General features: G+C 39.1%; 1 protein-coding gene across 2 annotated transcripts in view; it reads left to right on the forward strand.

The window, feature by feature from the left end:
• The window catches only part of dhx36 (DEAH (Asp-Glu-Ala-His) box polypeptide 36), a 95,331-nt gene that overhangs the window by 25,430 nt on the left and 45,189 nt on the right, over positions 1-24,712 (forward strand). For both annotated transcript variants that reach the window (XM_051923923.1, XM_051923922.1), the window contains exons 8-14: positions 405-571; positions 4,179-4,260; positions 4,362-4,502; positions 11,204-11,309; positions 14,493-14,580; positions 16,754-16,809; positions 16,941-17,005. In XM_051923923.1, coding sequence (XP_051779883.1) covers positions 405-571; positions 4,179-4,260; positions 4,362-4,502; positions 11,204-11,309; positions 14,493-14,580; positions 16,754-16,809; positions 16,941-17,005 — 705 coding nt within the window. The remainder of the gene's footprint in view (positions 1-404; positions 572-4,178; positions 4,261-4,361; positions 4,503-11,203; positions 11,310-14,492; positions 14,581-16,753; positions 16,810-16,940; positions 17,006-24,712) is intronic.

Below are 24,712 nucleotides of genomic sequence, written 5' to 3' on the forward strand. Positions count from 1 at the left end.
TGGTTTGTGTGATTCTGTAGAATGATGTAACAAATTTTAACTTCACCTTTATCTCTTGCTGTAATGCAGTTCAGGATGTTTTTTGTCTTGTTTAATATTAAACTAGATAAATTCTTTGTTAGTTCTGAGACTATTGTCGCTATGGTCTATGTTCTTTTTCTTCATGTAGAGTGAACTTCAGTTTTTAAATGGTCATATTCCTGAGAATTCAGTTTGCTCCTAAATTTCAAAGACTTTAGTAAATCAATGTCTCATCAAGATGTAATGGCTGCCTTTTGCCTGTTGCTGTGTCCCCCCAACCTAGTTTGGGAAAAACTAAATTCAGAAACTTCATACATGCATGTCTTGTACAAAAATGCAATGCAGTATTGAGTGAACAGTAATTTTTTTTCTTCCCCAACCAGACACCTGTCTTCCATCAGTCATATTGTACTAGATGAAATTCATGAGAGGAACCTTCAGTCAGATGTACTAATAACAATAGTGAAAGATCTGCTGAAATTCCGAGATGACTTGAAAATCATCTTAATGAGTGCAACTTTAAATGCAAGCAAGTTTTCAAAATACTTTGGTAAGTACACATATTGATTTTATTTTAGTCACTTAAAGGCAGTGTTGAGTCACTTCATTTTACATGCTATGTTTGTAAAAATTACTACAGTGGTGCTTTGACTTACGAGTTTAATTCGTTCCGTGACGGAGCTCATAACTGAAATTACTCGTATGTCAAATCGGTTTTCCCCATTGAAATGAATTGAAATGCCATTAATCCATTCCGGACCCCCAAAAAACACAGCAATTTTTTTGTTACATGTTTTTAAATAAGAAAAATGTACTTATAAATAACGAATATTGTGTAAAAACACAATACAATAAAATGTACTGCAGTAAACTGGTTTTATTAAGTATAATGTACAGCATTTACCTTGGAAATCAGACGACTTGAAGATGCTGACGGAGGTGGAGTAGAAAGGCTGAACTGAATAACTGAATCTTATTCGCTGATTTTTGCCCTTTTTGCCATGCCTTCCTCACTTTCATCTGCAGGGGTTTTTGATAAAAACGTTTCTAATGAGGTCTGTTTCATCCTCCCTTTCAGAATGTTTCTCAAATGAGTTAGGCAAGTGTCATTAAATAGCGCCATCACACGCTCAGTTGCAACTTTTTCTGGGTGTTTCTTTTGAATAAAGTCTGAAAGTTTCTCCCACATTCCCAACATTTCCTTTATCTCACTTGTAGAAATAACCTCCTCTGCCTTCTCCGCATCACCTATTTTCTGCAAAACCTCCATGTGCTGCTGCGTCTGTAGCTCCTTTAGCTCCTCCATTGTCAGTACCTCGGAGTGCTCCTCGATGAGCTCGTTGATGTTGCCTTCATCCATGTCCAGGCCCATGAACTTGCTGAGGGATACAATCTCCTCCACCACTACTGCAGACACAACCTCAGGCCACAGCTTCTTCCATGCAAAGGTCAAGGTCCTCTTTGTAACACCCTGTCAGGCCATATTGATAATTCTGAGGCATATCACAACGTTATAGTGGTCCTTCCAGAACTCTTGAATGGTGAGGTTTGTGCTCTCCGTCACCTCAAAGCAGCGGCAGAACAGGTGCTTGGTGAAGAGCTTGAAATTAGAATTCACCTGCTGGTCCATGGGCTGCAGGATAGGGGTGGTGTTGGGTGGAAGGTAGAGAACCTTTATAAACTTGAACTTTTCGAAGATGTCATCTTCGAGGTTAGGTGGGTGAGCAGGTGCATTGTCCAGGACGAGACGGGCTTGCAGGGGTAGGTTATTTTCCTGGAGATATTTCTTAATGTCAGGACCAAAGACTAAATTCACCCGCTCCACAAAGAACTGCCTGGTGACCCACGCCCTCGGGTTTGCCCTCCACATAACCTGCAGTTTTTTTTTTTCAGAATCTTATGTGACTTAAAGGCTCTGGAGTTTTCCGAATGATAAACGAGCAGCGGCTTAATCTTGCAGTCGCCGCTCGCATTGACGCACAGTGTGAGGCTTAGCCTATCCTTCATGGGTTTGTGGCCTGGCATCTTCTTCTCCTCGGCATCTTCTTCCAGAAGAGTCCTGTCTCATCACAGTTGAAGACTTGCTGGGGAATGTATCCTTCGGCTGCTATAATTCCAGCAAAAGTTTTGAGGTAATCCTCAGCTGTCTTCATATCTGCGCTCGCTGCCTCACCATGCCTGACAACGGAGTGAATGTCGGTCCTCTTTTTAAAATTCTCGAACCAGCCCCGACTGGCTGGCTTTATACGGCTCGCCCGAAGCCTCATCCATTGAAGTGCCTGGGGTCTGCTGCAGCAAATCAGCATAAATAGCTTGTGCCTTCTCACAGATTATAGCTTCCGTCACGGTACCTCCTGTGAGCTGCTTCACCGTCAACCACACCATCAGCAGCTTCTCCATATTTTCATGGATAGTTGTCCGCTGTTTAGAAATTATTTTAACGCCCTTGGCAGGCGTTATAGACTTTATCAACTCCTTCTGCTTCAGTATGGTACAGATTGTAGAAGTGCTACACTCATACTGCTTCGCCATGTCGACTACACGCACACCTTGGTCATGTTTTTCGATAATTTATTTCTTTAATTCTATGCACATCATCCGCTTCTTCTTCTCAGCACTGTCCTTCGCACTGACTTTCTTCGGACCCATGGTTGGAAAAACGAAGTTTTGCAAAATAACTGCAAGCACAAATGCGAGCACAACTCTGATGCTTCCACTGCGAGCTAACCACTTAAAGTAAGTGAGACACGGGATGCTGGGTGGATGTTGCGGTGTTCACTGCAACAACTAGCAGTGGGGTATCTGAAGCTGGCTTGTAAACCCGAATTTTAGCTCTTAACTCAAAGCAAAAACTTGGCCGAGAGACGGCTTGAATCTCAAAAAACTCGTTAGTTGAGACACTCGTAAGTCAAGGTACCACTCTATTAATATTACAATTTGTACAAAATAAGCAAAACTGAACACTGGTGCAATCTATGCTCTATAATAAATCTAAAGAATGTTGTTTATTAGAAAAGTGTATAAACTTTAATAGAAGTTTGTTATGAATTAAGGAATGTTTTAATGAAAAAATTTAATTTTTGTTATTAATATTGCTTTAATCCTACAAATTACAGCAAGAATTTAGAGAGAAACTGAATGAATTCTGATTGTTTTCCTTAATCTCTTAAAGTGGGTAGTGATGTTCCTAGAGTAAATTCCTGCTTCTGAGAATCTAGTGCAATGAAAGTGTCATCATAAACTAGAACAAGATTCCAAATTTAAAATATAAGAATTTTCTTGTTCGAACTTGCACAGAGGATAATCAAAAGAATGAGACAAAGTAACACCATCTAAAATGCAGTGCAACCAGCATGGAAATTTGTCTCCTTAAATTTCCGAATTCCATCCTCTCCTTCCCTCCCTACCTTGGAAGACAGCTGCAGTTACCTCTGGCTTAATGCTCACTATCATTCTATGTTGTAATATGTACCAGTGCTTTTCCTTGTAAAGACACTAATAATAATAATAATTCATTACATTTATATAGAGTTCTTGTGCACTATGAATCAAATTTTTCCTGATACTGAATCACAAACTCCCAAAGGTGCCACAAAAAAACGGGCTTGTACAGAAATAAATAGTCAGGCCTAGTTTTCAGAAGTAAGAGAGAGCGTTTTGTGCATGGGCTTCCGGTTACCCATCCTGATTCCACCCTCAGCAGTCACCTCTTAGATCTCCCCAGCATTGACGAGCATAAACACTCAACATTGAAATACTGCTTCTTTTGTTATTTACAGCTGCCATCACCTGCATAATCTCTGTAGTCTGCCTTTTGTGATGCAACACCTGCTGTGTTACCTATCTGCAAAGATTGTACATTTGTATGAGATAGTAGTAAAATTAGTACATTCAAGAGTTTAAATATGCACATTCAGTATTAGGCAGTGACAGACATAACTGGGCTTTTATTTGTTTTATTTGGATAGACAGAGGTTTATTTTGGTTCAATCTGAGTGTTTTTAGACATAGTCTAGGTGGTAGTGCACTCTGTGTTTTTTTGCTTTCTTATTTTAGGAAAGGATGTTTATAGTAATAGTTAAAGTAATGTCAAATGAAAGTGCTAAAATGCATGGAAGCTGTTAAATTAGTAATTTATCTGTTCTTTTTTATCTTAGGTAACTCTCCAATGTTGCACATTCCTGGTTTTACTTTTCCTGTTAAGGAATATTTCCTTGAAGATGTCATTGAAATTTTAAGGTGGGTTGTATGGTCTTAAGTTTCCATTTTTTTTTTTTGAAGGCACAATGTGATTTATTTTTCAGTGTGCATAGATTGAGGTACAATCTCACTTTAAACAGGTACTATCCAGAAAACAATGATACACGGCCACGGTGGAAAAAGCGTTTTATGCAAGGTCAAATGTCTCGTCCAGATAAAGAACAAAAAGAACAGGAATACAGAGAAAGCTGGCCTAGTTATGTGAGAAATCTACGTGACAGGTATATTTATTGAATGTATTTTCTGTACTTGTGTTCTTTACATCCGTAGATCTTCAACTTTAAAAAAAAAAAAAAAAAAAAAAAAGTAAACAAATTACTTATGAACAGGTAATGAATGTCTACATGTTATTTCCTAGTTATTAATGTTGAATGATAACTTGGCAGTTAATAGAGAGAAAAATAGAAAAACATGTAAATGATATTCATCTTGGAGTGTTTAATGATAAAAATAAGCTCTGCCATGCACTAATATAAATTGGTTCCAAGCTTACATATAGAATCCCTCTTCTTCTTTCGGCTGTTCCCATTATGGGTTACCACAGTGGATTATTTTTTCCATATTTCCTGTCCTGTGCATGTTGCTTTGTTATACCCACCACCTGTATGTCCCCTCTCACCATATCCATAAACCTCCTCTTAGGCCTTCCTCTTTTCCTTATACCTGGCAACTCCATCCTTAACACCCATCTCCCAATATACCCAGCATTTCTCCTCAGCAGATGTCCAAACCAACGCATTCTTGCCTCTCTGACTTTGTCTCCCAACCATCCAACCTGAGCTGACCCTCTAATGTACTCAGTTCTAATTCTGTCCATCCTTGTTAAACCCAATGCAAATCTTAATCTCTTTAACTCTGTCACCTCCAGCTCTCTCCTCTGTTTTTTGGTCAGTGCCACCGTCTCCGACCTATATAACGTAGCTGGTCTCACTGCCGTCTTGTAGACTTTCCCTTTTACTCTTGCTGGTACCCATCTGTCACATATCACTCCTGACACTCATCTCCACCCACTCCACCCTATCTGCACTCTCTTCTTCACCTCTCTTCCACATTCCCCATTACTCTTTCTTGTTGATCCAAAGTATTTAAACTCCTCCACCTTTGCCAACTCTATTCCCTCCATCCTCACCTTTCCTCTGACCTCCCTCTCATTCACACACATCTATTCTGTCTTGTTCCTACTGACCTTCATTCCTCTCCTCTCCAGAACATATCTCTAACTCTCCAGGGTTTCCTCAACCTGTTCTCTCTGTCACTACAGATCACAATATATCAGCCTTCCTTCATATCAGCTCTCCCTTTTACTAGTCATAATGCCAACATTCATAGTTCCTACCATCACTTCCACTCTTTTTACTTTCTTCTCCCCCTGTCTCTGGACACGCCTTCCCCCTCTTTCCCCTCTTCTTTTTCGGCCAGAAGTAGCCCAATTTCCACCAGCACCCTGTTGGCTAACAGTACTGGTGGTGGTTGTTATCCCGGGCCTCAATTGATCGGTATGGAAATCTGTATTATTGTCCACATATTGATCTGGCAAAATTTTACACAGGATGCCCTTCCTGATGTAAATTTCCCCTTTTATCCAGCCTTGGGACTGGCACAAACAAACACAGTTTTGTGCATCCTGTGTGGCTGGGTTACAAGCTTCTTACATACAGAATCCATATGCAAATAATTTTATGGACCTCAAATAAGGAAGATAAAAAAATTATGCAGCAGTTCCCTTGCTTTTGAAAATGGTATGTATATATCCATCATTCTGTTCTCTGTAAAATTTGTAACTTCTTCTTTTTGTTCTCAAATTTGATGGCTCTGCTGCATTTGTGCAAGAATTGCCTCCTCTGATCTTTGTTTTGGTCCTCAGTTGTTAATGAAAATATAGTACTTATGGTTTCATCACATAATCAGTAATTGTGCTGTAACATTTTCTGATAGTATTATAAAACATACTATTAGTAACTGTTTTTGCCTAAAGGTTTTATTGAAATGGTGTGTTTTATGCTTTTATTTTATTGAAACGTACTAATCGTAATTGTACAACAAACAATGTCATGAGTTGCATATTTTTGGTATAAGAATGCCCACATCTGCATGCTTTGTAATTTGTAATTTATGTACAACTTTTTTAAAAATCCAGTATACTGTACCAATCAGTAATCTATTTATTTATCTATTCAGGCAGCATCAAAAACAATGTGAGATCCAGCTACTTTAAAAACATGAAATTAAACAATACATCAGCTTATCAGCCCCTTTCAAAAAAACATAGGTTTTAGGCACCATGTTTCTCAGGTGAGAAAAGGCAAATACATAGTTTAGTTTACATTAAAGCTGCTGCTTTGCAGTAAGGAGACTGTGGAAGATTGTGGGTTCGCTTCCCGGTTCCTCCCTGTGTGGATAGCGCTTTGAGTACTGAGAAAAGCACTATATAAATGTAATGAATTATTATTATTATTATTATTATTACATTAAAGAAAAAAAGTTGCCAGAGTCATAAATAATGCCATTTTAGCAAGGTATTATCATAAAATGTTTGTTTCCCTTCCCAGACTATGATCATGTGCCCTGATTTAAAAATGCAAACAATTAAAAAAAAAAAAAGTACTAAATAACCATGAAAATTTTACAAATATGAGCACATATAATTTTTAACTAAATTATTATTGAGAGATCTTTATATGTTAATGAACATGTGATAGAAATAAGATATACAGTTAAGAGAAAATCTAATCACTGTCAAAGGAGGAGAGGAAAAGAAAACCAAAATTTAGGGAGAAAATAAACCTTTTTTACAATGCTTTGCAAAATCAAATCTAGATTGATCTGAGCCAGTCTTTTCTTCTTTATATATAATACGCTACCGTGGCTGTCCATTTGTCTGTCCAGGATTTTAAATCACCTGTAGCTCGCAAACCGTTTAAACTATTTACCTGAAATTTGGTACACATCTACTACGTGACATCTACCATCCGTTTTCGGTGTGATGATTGACCTCCAAGGTTATTCCTCTTTTTATTTTATTTAATTGTGGAATCAACTCTCGGCAGTGGCCAGCCGGGTGGCCATGCGGCACATGTGTATGGGCGCCGTTGTCATTCCCTACCACCTTCGCCGTCACTTCCTCTACCTCTTCATATTGAGGTAGACTTAAGTACCAGCTTAAGTGAAAAATTAAGGAAAACATACTTGCAACACAAACACTGATTTTAATCAGTTTTAATGCAAAAAGATGCTGACGAAAGAAGAGAAGAAGCGGGCCGCTAGGGTGGAGAAAAGAAGAGTTGCTCAGGAAGCAGCAAGCGCATCAACCTCTGAGCAAATGAATGCTAAACGTACAGAGAAAGAGTATGAAAACTATGACTGCTAAAGTCAAGTGTATTTATTGCATGTTGTCATGCAGTGTGCTGTTACTGGTATATAATACTGTAGCAAAACCTGCATGTTAACTTCCATCACTGCTAAATTATCATGTGATGTTCTGGCATTTGTCATTGTTCCAATGGCTCCATGACATTGATATGTCTTGCTAAGTGGCCCTGAGTAGCAGCTTGGTCAAAGTAACTAACTAGTTGCTAATTGTTTCTTGGTTTATAAGTCAGAAATCTAGACCCCTCCCTGGGTTATTTTCATTCCGTTGCAGTAAAACATGGCATTAAAAAAATGTACAAAAAGATTAGATTAATAAATGCTTTTGTGATGGAGGTCTTTTTTGTCCAGTGTCCATTTTTCAATGCGCATAACTCAACTTCGGTTCCATAGCAGATCATGGGATTCTTTAGCTTATTCAGGGATAGTGTAAATACACTGATGAAGGCAAAATAAGCTGTGGCTCCTTTATAGAATTTTTTTCTCCCTTCTATTTTCACATTCTTGCAAAAGTGCTTTTAGAACAGAGAGATGGACACTATAATAAAGTGATTAAAGATTTAAATGGTAAAAGCATATATACTGTACAAAGTGAAGGGACACATATTTTTGAATTTTTTTAAACTGTAAACATTGATGAATGAGACAAGAAGATACATCAGAAGTGATTTAACCTTTTGAAAAACTTATTAGCATTTAAAATTTTTTTGATGTCCAGATGATACAAATAATACTATGTAGTTACTTTGATGTTGTCATTTCATTTTATAGCAGTCACCATTTCATAGATAGATAGATAGATAGATAGATAGATAGATACTTTATTAATCCCAATGGGAAATTCATATTCTCCAGCAGCAGCATACTGATACAATAAATAATATTAAATTAAAGATTGATAATAATGCAGGTGAAAAACAGACAATAACTTGTATAATGTTAAATGTTAACGTTTACCCCCCCCCCCCCCGGGTGGAATTGAAGAGTCGCATAGTGTTGGGGAGGAACGATCTCCTCAATCTGTCAGTGGAGCAGGACAGTGACAGTAGTCTGTCGCTGAAGCTGCTCTTCTGTCTGGAGATGATACTATTTAGTGGATGCAGTGGATTCTCCATAATTGATAGGAGCCTGCTGAGCGCCCTTCGCTCTGCCACAGATGTTAAACTGTCCAGGTCCATGCCAACAATAGAGCCTGCCTTCATCACCAGTTTGTCTAGGCGTGAGGCGTCTTTCTTCTTAATGCTGCCTCCCCAGCACATCACCGCGTAGAAGAGGGCGCTCGCCACAACTGTCTGATAGAACATCTGCAGCATTTTATTGCAGATGTTGAGGGACGCCAGCCTTCTAAGGAAGTATAACCGGCTCTGTCCTTTTTTACACAGAGCATCAGTATTGGCAGTCCAGTCTAATTTATCATCCAGCTGCACTCCCAGATATTTATAGGTCTGCACCATCTGCACACAGTCACCTTTGATGATCACGGGGTCCATGAGGGGTCTGGGCCTTCTAAAATCCACCACCAGCTCCTTGGTTTTGCTGGTGTTCAGGTGTAGGTGGTTTGAGTCGTACCATTTAACAAAGTCATTGATTAGGTCCCTATACTCCTTCTCCAGCCCATTCCTGATGCAGCCCACGATAGCAGTGTCATCAGCGAACTTTTGCACATGGCAGGACTCCAAGTTGTATTGGAAGTCTGATGTATATAGGCTGAACAGGACCGGAGAAAGTACAGTCCCTTGTGACGCTCCTGTGTTGCTGACCACAATGTCAGACGTGCAGTTCCCAAGACGCACATACTGATTTCATTTCATTTCATGTGTTTGGTCGTATGAGTAGCTCCTTTTTGTGTGTCTGGTTGCTGTCATGTGATATTGTTTCTAGGTATATAATGCAGGTGTCACATGTTACTAATTCTGAATTTAGTGTTGTCCCTTTAAATTAGGTGAATAACTAACATTGGCCATGTGATTTTGTAGTGTAGTTTCCTTAAAAAAAATCTTTGCTGCTCAATTTAAAATAAGGTCTGTCTGGACTTTTTATGAAAACTCTCAGCAGTAACAAAGCCTGTTTTATGCTGCTGTTAGGTGTTTAGTCAAAAATGAAGTAAGAAAGATCCCAAGAAGTAAGCTGCTTTTTATTGTCTTCACATATTTCACAAAGTTCAGATTTTCATGTCTTCAGTGTTATGGCTGCTTTACTGCTGCCTATTATTTCATAATCTATGCAACTTAAGAGTTTTTTCAAACTCTTTGAACTCTTACACATTTCTAAGAAACACTCAGAGTAGATAACATATATTTGTTTATTTTTATCCTAATGTCTTATGATTGATTCACATTTGTATGTTTTATGTGCAATCAATGTGAGGTTTTGCATGCTTGACGAGGTTATTTTGTCCACACATAAGCAAACTCAATAAATTCCCAGAAATTATACTAGCTCTTGACCTTAAAAAATCCAAGGCTAAGTTTCCCAGAATTACATATACAGTAATTACTCCTCCATTGCGGGGGTTGCGTTCCAGAGCCACCCACGAAATAAGAAAATCCGCGAAGTAGAAACCATATGTTTATATGGTTATTTTTATATTGTCATGCTTGGGTCACAGATTTGCGCAGAAACACAGGAGGTTGTCGAGAGACAGGAACGTTATTCAAACACTGCAAACAAACATTTGTCTCTTTTTCAAAAGTTTAAACTGTGCTCCATGACAAGACAGAGATGACAGTTCCGTCTCACAATTAAAAGAATGCAAACATATTTTCCTCTTCAAAGGAGTGCGTGTCAGGAGCAGATCATGTCACAGAGATAGAGAGAGACAAAAGCAAACAAATCAATAGGGCTGTTTGGCTTAAGTATGCGAAGCACCGCGGCACAAAGCTGTTGAAGGCGGCAGCTCACACCCCCTCCGTCAGGAGCAGACAAAGAGAGAGAGAGAGAGAGTTTGTTTTTCAAGCAAAAATCAATACGTGCCCTTCGAGCTTTTAAGTATGCGAAGCACCGTGCAGCATGTCCTTCAGAAAGCAGCTGCACACAGAAGGTAGCAACGTCCCTATCGTCTAGGTGTGCGAACAGCCCCCCTGCTCACACCCCCCTACGTCAGCGCAAGAGAGAGAGAGAGAGAGAAAGTAAGTTGGGTAGCTTCTCAGCCATCTGCCAATAGCGTCCCTTGTATGAAATCAACTGGGCAAACCAACTGAGGAAGCATGTACCAGAAATTAAAAGACCCATTGTCCGCAGAAACCCGCGAAGCAGCGAAAAATCCACGATATATATTTAAATATGCTTACATATAAAATCCGCGATGGAGTGAAGCCGCGAAAGGCGAAGCGCGATATAGCGAGGGATCACTGTATACTTGCAATTTACCAGTACATTTTTTGGGTTAGGCTGCATGTGCAAAAGGGGCTATTGAGACATTATAAGATATAATATAAATTTTTAGGGTTTTCACTAAATTTATAAAACCTGAATAAGCTTTGCTCGGTTGTTTGTGGTATGTAATTTGCAAATTCCCCCTTTTTTAAGAGAAATACTTATGTCTGTATCCTAACAGATATTCAGAGAGTACGATAGAAGCCTTAGAGGTGATGGACAACGATGACAAAATCGACCTTGCTTTGATCGTAGCTCTCATCAAACATATTGTTTTAAAAGAAGAGGTGAGTCGTTTTATTTTATCTGATACTAGCCAACCCGCGCCACATAATTATTTATTCATGGGTGAACACTTCCTGAAAGACACAGTTGTCCAAATGGGGTGGGTTTGAGGATACGACTGTGAGTGAATGAAAACATGGAACTCTGGAGAGAGCAATATGCAATTGTCCGTGACTGAAAACTGGTTTTGGCAGATACAGGCATATCTTTTTGAAAGTTTGGACCTGTGCCTTATTAATTGTCATTGCAAAGGCCAATCTAACAGGAAATTGTCTACGTGTAAAAGTAAAAGGCAAATTTGAATCTGATGGGGTCAGGGATATCTCAGAAGTGAATGGTGATAGTAGCTGGAAGCATTTGGGACATTGCCACAATTTCTGCCTCGCCACCATAAACTCCGGAAGTATTCATGTAGTCAGCGTATTGTTGAGCAGACTGTATGACTATGCTTCCGTGACTAAGAGCAAAGCTCTGTCGTGTGTACCCCATGGTCTTAGAGTTGGTGGGCAGGGCTCTGTCATGCGTACCCCATGCGCACGGCCTGCTCATGCCTCCAGAGCGAGGATGGATGCAGGAGGAGGGTTAGAGTTGGCGGGTGGGGCTCTGTCGTGCGTATCCCATGACGTGGGAGGAGGATTAGAGTTGGCGGGTGTGGCTCTGTCTTGCGTGCGTGCGTGCATATCCCACAGTTGGGCGACTTGGTGGATTATATATAGAAAAGCAGCCAGAACTGAAAAGAACAATGAAAAGTCAACGTGGCTCAGAGGTGCATGTGGACTGTAGCAGAGATGAAAGCGATTGAGGCAGTGTTTGGTGAGGTGTTGCGTGCTGGCACATGAGCAGGCAGTGTGCATGCCTCGAGAGCAAGGGTGGACGCGGGAGGAGTGTTAGAGTTGGCGGGCGTGGCTCTGTTGTGCGTATCCCATGGTCTCTGTCTTGCATGCCATGGTCGGCTGCTTAGTGAATTGTTGGTGGGCGGGGCTCTGTCTTGCGTCTTGCCTGCCATGGTCGGCTGCTTAGTGAATTATATATATAGATTTGCTAATGAGTATAACATTAGCCGACTCATATATTTTAATTATGTTTGTCCATTGCTATAAAACAGCTAAGTTTCATAAATATAGCAGTTTTTCTTACATTGTTAATTTTAGCTAGTTCTTAGCTTGCTGTTGTTTGTTTTTCAAATGTTTTTTTTTTATCATATGCAACTACATGGTGCTTTTTCTTAGTGGTTTTATGGTTTGTATCCTTGCCTCACCATCTAGGGTGGCTTGACACTTTTAAACGGTTTTCATTTTTCTTTTTGTGCCATTGCTTCACTCCACATTTTAAATACATTCTTGTTATATGCAATTTACTTGGCACAAATTATTTTTTTGGGTTGTGTGAATGTTCTCTTTGATAATTATATAGAATAAATTTGAAATTGTTTCTCTAAATATAGTTCTTGCAATGACTGGAGTTCTGGCAGTCCATTGTTTACTTAATGTTACTTATATACACATACATGCAGGAACGTGCATATATAATTGGAATGGGTAATATGGACTTCTATTGATATTACAATTATTTTGATGCAAAATGCGCTATTTGATATTCCTCAATACATTCTCAAAACACATTATCGATTTTAGATCAGCAACAAATAGATGTATGTAAGTACAATTGTTCTCACAATAGTATAAAATATTATCAAAGGAAACATTTTTCTTTTCAGAATGTAACAATTTCATGAATAACTATGCTTCAAAGAAACAGCTCAAATAACATGTTTTTTTCAAATCATTTGCTTTTTATACCTCTACTTATTTTTAAGCTTCCATTGTATGTATCGTCTGACTTACTGATGTCTATGTTGGCCAGTCAGTAAGTAACAGCTTCTTGAATTCTTCCTTCTCCACTATATTAAGTGGTAATTTACAGGTTTGGCACCAATGAAGAATCTGTAATGGAAGCTTGAAATTCTGAGTAGGGTCATAATATTTTGGTCAAAATGTGGCTGATTTGACTAGCCATTGAAGCTTTACTTCTACTGTCAATCCAAATAAATGGTGATGTAACCTCCTTATTAAAATGTTGCATTTTGAAATCCCGCAGATTTTTATTTTATTAATTGATAGTTGATTATCCTATGACTAATGTCTGCTCACAAAATAATATGGTTGTAAATTTGACTTTGAATAATCTTAAAACAATCTGAGATCACCAGGATAACGTATTTATCATTGTTAATACAAAATGAGTGTGCTAAACTTTGTCATTAGGAAGCTCAATTAACCTGCTAAACAAAAGTACAAATTCAAAAAGATAAAAAAAAAATGGACAGTGATGCAGTTTGCCTCATACACGGACACTGAATGATTCACACAAAAGAAAACAATGAAGATTGCTGTTTTATTCCTGCTTATGATTTTTCAGAAATGAACATGGCATGAAATAAATAAACGAGGGCTTACGCTACATTGACATTGGACTTCTGGTGTATTGTAAATTAGTGATTAATATAGTGCTTAAAGTATTTTTAGACTGCACGTTAAGAAGGCAAAATTGTGTTCTGCAATTCTGTAAGTCATTGCATCTGATCTGCTGAAACAGTATATAGTGGAACAGCAAACACTTTATGGAACTTTGGTTAGTGGGGACTTGTTTTGCTGGTGCAGTAGTAAGGTACATTGCAGGCACCACACATGCCTGATTGGCCTCTTTTTATGTAATAATGCATTTTATCTTTAGAGGTTGTACTGCTTGAGCTGTCATCCCAGGTAAAACCAAACAATTTGCAAACAGCAGTGCTAACCCATTTATTGATCCTTGCTCTGTGGCAGGCAACTTGGGTGAACTGGATATAAACCCTCTTAGAAAGAGCACTGGGGATTTTTTTTTTTTTTTTTTTTTAACATTCAGAAGAAGCTGTAGAAAGTCAAATAAAAGTACTGAACACTGATATTGCGTCTTGAGTTTTGCAAATTTATTTTTCTTAAATATCAAATTGAATCACAAATTCGGTATATTGCAGAACCCTAATATATAAGAAATTTTTCTAAAGTAACCATTTGTTACACTGGTGATTATAATGAGATGATTATTTTAATTTCAAGCAATTATTTAAAGGCATATTTGAATGACATGTTCTGTATTTATTAATAAAGTAGTTATTGATCGTTATATATTGTATTGGATTATAGGATGGAGCCATTCTGGTGTTTTTGCCTGGTTGGGACAATATTAGTGGACTTCATGAACTCTTAATGGCACAAACAATGTTCAAGTCAGGTAAGCTGCTGCTTTAGTGACATTTTTTTAATGTCTGAATTAAATGTATTTTTTTGAAAATTACAAATCATTGCTTAGTCACTACACAAGTAACCCTTTCACTGTACTGTTTGCATAATGTTTAGTTTATGTCTACTTTTGAGTATTGATCTAAGAAAGCTTACACAGATTTGCAAGAATTCAGTAAAGTACTTAAACATACCTCATTTTCATATACATACCTATCAAATTAAATAAAAGGTAATAGAGGTCATGTTTTTTATTTGAAATCAAAGCCATAATTGGCAAAGTTCACGCTAGTAAAGTATACGGGTAATTAGCAGAAGGAGAAGGAAACAAAAAAAAATCCGATAACGGTATTCCTGTGGGATAGAGTCCACAATCCTCTGTAATAGGGTCAGCTGGTCAACCTCTCAGCATTCTTCAGTATTACACACCTTACTTGTTTCAAATTATCAACAGAACAGGGGATCCTTCCTTTGATTTCTAAGATGAAACTGGCCACCTCTCCCTTAAACCCATTGCCAAAAATAAGTAGTTTATTTTTTATTAACAAGTTAAGTTTCCTAAGGCATTAAAGTGGCCCTTGTCAGTTATTTACTGAAGAAGTCTGATTTATAACCAAATAAATCCAATACAGTTTCCGGTACTGACAGGAGTTGTCATCAAGCTGTGCGATGCGACTTCTGTCGATGATATCCAAAGTGCCCTGCAAGATGAAACACCTCCTTCTGGGAACACCGATAACACCTTGCTAGGGTTTTCCTCAGTAGAGTCCGTAATCACTTGCTCACCTACCAGTGACTGGAGCAGTTGCTGGTTTTACACCTAAGAAGTCTACCATCAACCACATCCTGGCACTAAGGGTCCTCATGGATTGATTCTGGGGTTCATCTATCTATCTATCTATAAGGGGTGTGTTCTTGTTCTTACTCTGTTCAGTGCTTTCATGGGCTGGGTGTTGGGCAAAGTCATGGAGTCCAGCGGCTGTGGGGCATCTGTTGGTTAAGAAAGATTCACAATGGAAGCTCTATGGTGCGGTCGAGAGACTGAGCAAGGAGTCTGAGTGTCTGGGCTTTGCGAGTGTCCTGGATAAAAACCAAGATCCAGGCCTGTAATGACCTCATAGGCACAGCCATCAGCAGCATGTCTGTCTGCGGAGAAAGTGTCGACCTTATTGAGAGGTTTACTTACCTCAGCAGTGACATTCATGTATCTGGTGACTCTTCTTATAAATTCACAGTTTGGGAGAGCATAGGAGGTCATGAGGTCGCTGGAAAGGGGTGTGTGGAGCTCACGATATCTATGCAAAAGGACGAAGGTTCAAGTCTTTTCAGTACTGGTGCTTCCTGTCTTGCGAGACATGGACGCTATCCAGTGTCCTGAGACAAAGACTGGACTCCTTTGGTACTGTATCTCTTCAGAGAATCCTTGGGTACCGCTGGTTTGACATTGTGTCGAATGAGTAGTTGTTATGGAGTCCTGAATGAGGCAAATTACCTGCATAGTGAGGGAGTGTCAGTTATGGCACTATGGCCATGTGACACGATTCCCCAAGGGTGATCCGGCTTACAGGATCCTTATTGCTGAGGACCTGAGTGGCTGGACCAGGAGTAGTTTTGTCGTGGTGGTGGGTGTGGCAATGCGCTATACCAGTGCATGCTCCCAGACCTGACCTGACTTCCAATAATTCCAGATTAATTTCAAGCATACATATTCTTTTCAAAATACATAATACATAATCTTAAAATATCAGTGTCATTTTAATCATTACAGCCTGGTTGCATCCTGGCTTTCGCCTCTGTCATAGTACAGTGTGTGCAAGAAATTTTAGAATTTTAGAGCTATTTTGTCAGTGTTTGGTTTTTTCCTCAGTAAGTAACTACTACTACTGGGGAAATTTAGCATAGAGGTTCAGGTTTTATATTTGTTGAAATGTTCTAAATTGTATGTGAAGTTTGTTTTTTTTTTACCATGTGTTTATTTGATACAGCATTCTGAGTATCCTATGATAAAGCTTATTTACTTTAGACAAGTTTGTAAATATTTAGAGCTTAGTCTTAAAATTAGTATTAGCTGTGAAAAAAATGTATCTGCATTTATAGTTGTCATTATGAGTGAAAACTAGTTTTAACAGGCCTGTGCTATCATCAACCTTTTTTTTTCCTTTTAGAAAAATTTGTTATCATTCCTTTACACTCTTTGATGCCAACTGTTAATCAGACTCAAGTAAGACTTTTTTTCTGTATTCAGATATATCTGAATTAGCAGATCATTGTTTGAACATGCTTTTCTTGTATCATGAATTGTTCATTTTTACTTAATGTAAAATAAAATATTATTTAATTTATCAAACTTAGGTGTTCAAGAAACCACCTCCAGGTGTTCGTAAAATTGTGATTGCAACTAATATTGCAGAGACAAGGTAAAGTTATTTTGTGATGTTGATGAATTACACATGCAGTATACTGGTATATTTTTAACCTTGTTGTATTACTAATCTTAGGTCCTGCAACAAACACAGTATACACCATAACACTTTGTAGATTTTATTGTTAGTTTCTGACTAGAATACTCTCTATGAATGTTTGTCCTTCTGTTTTCCATAGTTCTGAAAAAACATTTTTATTAGATTGATTACTAATGCTAGATCCCACAATATTTTCAAGAATGGGTCAAGAGTCATGTATTTCAAAATTCAGTTTAACATCTTATTCTGAATCATCCTCATTGTGTCTACTATGGTTTTGTACTTTTCTTATTGCAGGTATTTTTTGTTCAGCTATTTTTTTTTTTCAATCAAAGGTGCCAGGATATTATCCTTTGGGATTTCCCTTTTTGAAATTGTGACTTTCAGAAATATTAATGTCAAGGAAAGAATCACATGCTCAGTTGTCTGACTTGTTAGAGGAGTTTGTTTTAGGTCTGCATCACATTACATGGCTTGTAGCTGGACAGAATGTTGAATATAATGACTTCTGCTGCTGAACACATCACTTTAGGTTGTCAGATTACATAACTTTAAATCGCAGGGGATGACAAATTAGACAGAATTTCACATGTCTAATATATCTGGCTTTTGTTCTTCTTCCATTCCATTCTTGTACATAAAACACAAGATATCAGACAGATGAGACTGTTTTCTGTTTGCAAAGTCTAAAACATCATTGTCCCTTATTCCTTGTAGCTGTGTCATAAGCATTATACTTCCAGGTTAGTGCTCATAGGTTGTCATCTCTCACATACTATACACATGAATCCACCTCTATGACAAAATCTGACTCTGTTGGATTGAGTTGCAAACGGGTTGGAATGGATCACTGGGGATGTAAAACTACACAAATGGTGGACCATGCCACAACAACTTCCAACCCTTTAAGATTATATAAATGAAGTCTGCGACAGAAAATCACTGGGAAAAACCATATACAGTAATGTGACAGGGCTTTTAGTAAGTGATAAGATAATAGGTTATAAGAACATTCACTTTGTGAAGAATGATCTAAGTAGGTGTAGTAATTGTTACTTCCACAGCCAGTTTTAACATTTTAGTAGGAGATTGGAGTGTTTGTTACATATACACACACACCGTCACAAAACTTTTCTCTGCCTCACAAGAAATATTTCCTTTTCTACTTATGTAAATTTTGAAAGGATACATTTCAGATTATGTTAAGTTGGTGTCATAGATGAAAACAATTACTTGCTGTTTCTTAAGAAATTAGTTTTCTGAGTTTTACAAGCAGAGCTGAATATATCACATAGTTTTGGTGTTAATATACCGTATTTTTTGCTCCATAAGACGCACCTGACCATTAGACGCACCTAGGTTTAGAGGAGGAAAACAAGAAAAAAAATATTCTGAACAAATGGTGTACTTAATATGTTTAATAAAATATAGCAGAATAATATTTCAACCATGTAAATTCAACAGCGTTATTAAGAAACATCATCACTGTCATTAACAAATAAGGAGAGACTTTAAGGTTCAAGCACTCTTCTAGTTTTATGGAAACCCCAAGAACTCCTCATCGCTAGTGTCAGAATTTGTGAAGCTCAGTTGCTCACAATCACTTTGCAGGAGCACGTACCTATCATCACGCACGTTTGGACCAATGCTCCCTGAAGTTTATATCGCCAGTCTAGTCCCATCTATATTTGTAATGCCACAAAGCCCTTCATCTCGTGTTTTGGTTGTGGGTTTCCAGTTTGAAAAACGAGAATGCGGGTGCAAGCACAGCCCTCGATTCAAAAAATTGCTCTACATACCTGTTTGTCTCGTCTGACAGTAGCTGAAAGGCAGCTTCAGGAAAGAACAGCCTGAAGTAGTCCAGCGGCTGGTAATCTGTCAAGTCCAACAGCAAGCCATACTGTCTTGTGAAGTCCGGTAGCCAGTTTGGCTCCCACGGATCAATGTCTAGGTATTCCTCCCACACGAACCTTGCCATAGGTGCACGAATGCACTCAGCTGGGGCGGCATCGGCTGGTGTCCCGATCAGCTGATGCCAGTTCCTCACTCTCTTGTTCGATCTCCTGATCATTCTCAACAAAAGTCCGACTCAGTGATAATGCGCAAAACATTTGTTTTCTGCACTCGCTTTGCTCCCTCGTGAGATGTTGATGCCATCTTGCCTTTGTTTACATTTTGCAACTCATGCACACGCAAGGATTAGATGCCGAGTCAATGAGTCTAACATTCCTCCAAGCACAGAGGGAATGCCTGTAACGTAACAGTGAGTTTTGTCGCCCTCTACCCCTGAATGTCGACTTTTGCCAGATAATACACATCATGGTCTGTGACGCAATATTCGCTCCATAAGACGCACAGACATTTCCAACCTTCTTTTGCGGAAAAAAAGTGCATCTTATGGTGCGAAAAATTGTGGTACTTAGTTTGATGACTTTGTTCCTATTAAATGTTTTAAGCATTTTAGCATTGGCTACAATGCTTATTGTGTTTATAAAGAGCATATTTTATTATTCTAGGAAGTGTGGATAGAGGATTTACGTAATTCTAAGGTTAAAAAACATGCATATAGTCCAGTAATAACTAATATTATGTTAGTAATTAGTTAGCCACTGGATAATGGAAGATGGCAATGATTACAGTGAACAAATCATTGAACAAAACAAATCTATGTGAATACCCTAGGTGGATTATATTCTTCTTCATCCAAATTAAACCTATATGGCAAAATGTTTTCCATTGATGTTTTTGTCTAATCTCTCACAAACAAACAGACTGTTCCACCTTAAAAAAGAAAAAAAATGTAATATCTTCAGCAACTTAAAGGAGCAAGAAAGTTTTTCTAGTGGTAAATAACTCCATATACTGATAAAATGCCTTTTATTGTACATTTGTGGCCTCAGGGTTTACCAAAAATCTGTTAGACCTTATGTTTCTCCTTTGAAAAAGAGATGCATTTAGGTGAAATCAAAATGTTGGCACTTTATAATGATTATTCCTGGACCAGGAAGAGACATTGTGCAAAGTTATTTGTTGCAAGTAACTATTACCTTAGATTTAAGCCCACCTTCTTATTATAATTCTTCATATACAATACAGTATCATTCTGGGTTTGGACTATTTAGTGTAACTCAATAGTTTTAAAAGAGCTGTTCCCTATCTGGAATGTTGCATGGTGTGGCTTTACTAAGGAAAGCAATAGGAGGATTTTTTTTTGTACCCGTCTCAATGGATCTCTATCTGTGAAGAGACGAGAGTTCATAGAGTTCACTATTCACTGATTTTTCTTAAAAACATTTTACACTGTTTACAAAATAGTATTTTCATCATTGCCACTCCTTTAAATAGGTATTATTTAATCTTGGATGAAATTATGGATGAAATTAATTTTATTTTCCTCACTGTTCACTGATTATCTTTAAATATGACAGCATGCTAGCTTATATTACTTTATGGTCTTGTTCATACTTTAACATTATAATAGTTTCTTTTAACCTGAAATAATCATTTTTACCTAAATACGCAGTTTTAGGGTTTTTAGATATTTGGGAAATGGTTAAAATTATACATATTCATCTGTAATCAGTGTTTTGAACACTGTAGGTATGCATCACACATTACCTATAAATGTAGAAAAGCTGATCCACTTGATTGATTGTTTTGTTTTTTTTAGAAGATTTGACATCATTTTTAACTCTGCAAACTTTACTAGGGCTTGTTTCAATTGTCCATTCCAATTTTATATCAGTTGCCTTGACCTATAACTGTCTATATTATCATTATTAATTGCTTAGATTTGCATTGGTTTTTAACACTGAAATGTCAACTTTTAGTTTCCAAAATATATTTTTAAATGTTCGTGGTTTAAAAAGAATCAAAGACCTACTGCTTGCTAGTGCCTGTATATGATGTTTTGTTATTGTTTTACTTTTAAAATCTAAGAAAGGGGGACTAAGCTCAGTCTTTTAATATTAAATTTTAGGACACAAAGTAAGAATGTAAATGATAAAATGCAACCTTCTACAAGTAGCAATAGCTTACTATTTAGTATGGGAACCAGCCCGGACACAGACAGACGGACATCGTGTTTGCACCCAACACACGTTTATTTACAATATTTACAATTATTTAAGTTGCACAAACGCCAGTGCCACAGCACCAATCACCCCAGTCCAGGCCAACACCACAGTATGCCTTTCTTCTTCAGATCGCCTCCTTCTCTCTCTCTCCTCAGACCTTGTCCTCTTCCACTCGACTCTAGCCATTCCATGAAGGGAGGCGGCCCCTTTTATATGCACCCGGATGTGCTCCAGGTGCTGCCCGGCAATCTTCCACTGGAACTTCCCAGTGTTGCGGAAGTGCCGGCTGCGTACCCGGAAGCACTCTGGGTGTCCCCCACTTCTCTTCCCCCCCCAGCACTTCCGGGTGTGGCGGAAGTGCTGAGGTCCAGGGCTGTCCAGACAGGGTGGCGCCCCCTGGCGGGGGACCACAGGCTCCTACAGGGTTGAGCTTCCCAGCTTCGTACCCGTGACCCCCCAAAGGAACCAGGGCGGTCGCCCCCTCATAGTCTGGAGAAGGCCCAAGCCCTCCTCCGGTCTTCCTGGGTGTCCCGGCTGGCTGGGTACCACCCCCAGCCGGGTGCCACAACAGAAAACATAGATGTGTTACAAATCTCATATTGATAAGTCATTACCTCCTACATTTAAAACTGTGAATGATTGAAAAATCTCACTAAATTTGAAAATATGCATTTTTCCAGCCTTGAAAAATTCTGTTTATAAGATACATAAAAATTAGCCAACCCGCGGCATAGCATCTGCCGCATAATTATGTAATGATGGGCGAACACTTCCTGAAAGACACAGTTGTCCAAATGGGGTGGGTTTGAGGATACGACTGTAGGTGAATGAAAAGATGGAACTCTGGAGAGGGCAACATACAATTGTCCGTGACTGAAAACTGGAGGACCGCCGTCGCACCTCCACCTCCCAGAGCGAGGGACGGGGCTGGGCGGAACGGGGGGGAGAGGGGAAGGATGCCCATTCTGCCCCCCTAGTCCCGGCCCCCCCGCCATTCTAGTCTGCTGATTTCTTAGTCATCTCTTGGTCATGGTTCAGTACGCACTGCCTGCTCATGTGCCCGCCCTCAACTCCTCACCTGAGTCGCTTTCCGTCTGTGTACAGTCCACATGCACCTGTGAGTCACGTTGACTGTTCATTTTCCAAACACCACCTCAGTCGCTTTTGTCTCTGCTACAGTCCACATGCACCTCTGAGCCACGTTGACTTTTCATTGTTCTTTGCGGTCCCGGCTGCTTTTCTATATATAATCCACCAAGTCACCCGACCATGGTAGTAGCGAGGGGGGGGGGTGTACAAAGGGCAGGGACTTAATCAGTGCGAGCGTATGACCGGCACTTACTGGGAATTCCTTGTTTGTGGGGAACAATTGCAAGCCCCGGTCTCCATCGTGAATGGGGTTCAACAGCTTACCCACACCTCTCGGTGCCGGGTAGACACATGTTGATCCATTCAGTGTAGCGCGCGTGCAGTACCGGACATCCAAGGGCATCACAGACCTGTTAATGCTCAATCTCAAGTGGCTGAAAGCCACTTGTCCCTCTAAGAAGTTGGACGCCGACCGCTCGCATAACTATTTAGCAGGAGGGAGTCTCGTTCGTTATCGGAATTAACCAGACAAATCGGTCCACCAACTAAGAACGGCCATGCACCACCACCCACAGAATCAAGAAAGAGCTATCAATCTGTCAATCCTCTCCGTGTCCGGGCTGGGTGAGGTTTCCCATGTTGAGTCAAATTAAGCGAAAGGCTCCACACCTGGTGCCCTTCCGTCAATTCCTTTAAGTTTCAGCTTTGCAACCATACTCCCCCCGGAACCCAAAGACTTTGGTTACCCAGTTGGCTGCCCGGCGGGTCATGGGAATAACGCTGCCGGATCGCCATTAGGCATCGTTTATGGTCGGAACTACGACGGTATGTGATCGTCTTCGAACCTCCGACTTTCGTTCTTGATTAATGAAAACATTCTTGGCAAATACTTTCGCTCTCGGTTCGAATTGTTAGCGGGGCGTGTGCCAGGGTTGGCTGCTTAGTGAATTGTGGTTGGCGTGGCTCTGTGAGTTGGCGGGCGTGGGCTCTGTCTTGTGTGCGTCTTGCTTGCCATGGCCTTAGTGAATTCTTACAGTTGGTGGGTGTGGCTCTGTGAGTTGTCGTCATATCCTGTGGTCTTAGAGTTGGTGGGTGTGGCTCAGTGAGTTGTCGTCATATCCCATGGTCTTCGAGTTGGTGGGCGGGGCTCGTGAGTTGGCGGGCGGGGCTCTGTCTTGCATCTTGCCTGCCCATGGTCGGCTGCTTTAGTGAATTATATATATAGATGTTTATGATATTGAATGGATGAGCTAGGTGTGGCTTAATCTTATTTTAAATATATTTTTACACACTCAACAGATGCAAATAATAATCTAGGGAACTAACACTGCCTTATTAGCCATTATAATGAGCCTCTATATCAACAAGGGTGAATTACTGCTTTGAATATTTTATACATTGGTTGATAAATGTGCTTCTGGGGTCTGTTTACTCTCTTGTCCCTTTTAATTAGGCTAAATAATTAGTTAGGGCCTTTAAATGATATAACCTTCCCTTATCGGATGTATCTGTGTGTTTCTTGCAATATGTGGACTAGTTCTACCTAGGCATGCTCTTGTAACCTATCTTGATATTTACTGCATATGTTTAATGATATTGTAAATTCATTGGTAGCAGTAACACAAGCAGAACTACCCAAGATTGTTGGCTGCTTGGTTGTCGTGTTGGCTAAATGGCTTGCTTAAGCTACTTAATGAATCAGAACAAGAAAGTATGCTATTTATTGTTTTCTTCTATTTTATCTTACTTATTACATATTACATACGATATGGAAAATCTACTTTTGGAGGAAGTATTTCTTACATTTTATGTATACTTAAACATTTAAGTCTGAATTTTTTGTATTACATGGTTTAGTGAATTTCATGTACAGTGGATATACGTAAAAAGTCTGCCAGATTTTGTATAATAAAAAGATTAAACCAAGATAAATCCTGTCAAGATGTATTCCATCTTTATTGTAAAATTGCAGTCTATACAAAGAAAGTAAAAACAAATCAGAAACTGTTTATTGAAAAAAGGAAAAAATCTTACTAAACCCTGGTTGCATTAGTTTACATATCCCCTAAGCTAGTACTTAGTTGAAGCACCTTTTGATTTTATTAAAGCACACTGTCCTTTTTGGTAGGAGTCTAACAGTTTGGCACATCTGGACTTGGTGATTTTTGCCTACTACTCCTTAACACAAAATTTCCAGAGCAGCCAGTTTGCGAGGGCATCTGTTATGCCCAGCTCCCTTTGGGTCACCCCACAGATTTTTAGTTGGATCAAGGCCTGGACTCTGGCTGGGTCAATCCAGATCCTCCTTTGATGAAGCCATTGCTTTGTTGATTTTGATGTATGCTTTAGGTCATCGTCGTGCTGAAAGATAAAGTTCCTCTTTGTCTTCTGCTTCCTAGCAAATGATTGAAGATTTTATGCTAAAATAGGCAGATACTTGGAGCTATTCATGATTACATCCACCTTGACTAAAGCCCCAGTTGCAGCTGAAGAAAAG

This window comes from Erpetoichthys calabaricus, chromosome 2 (genome assembly GCF_900747795.2).
Source record: "Erpetoichthys calabaricus chromosome 2, fErpCal1.3, whole genome shotgun sequence".
NCBI classification, from domain to species: Eukaryota; Metazoa; Chordata; class Cladistia; order Polypteriformes; family Polypteridae; genus Erpetoichthys; species Erpetoichthys calabaricus.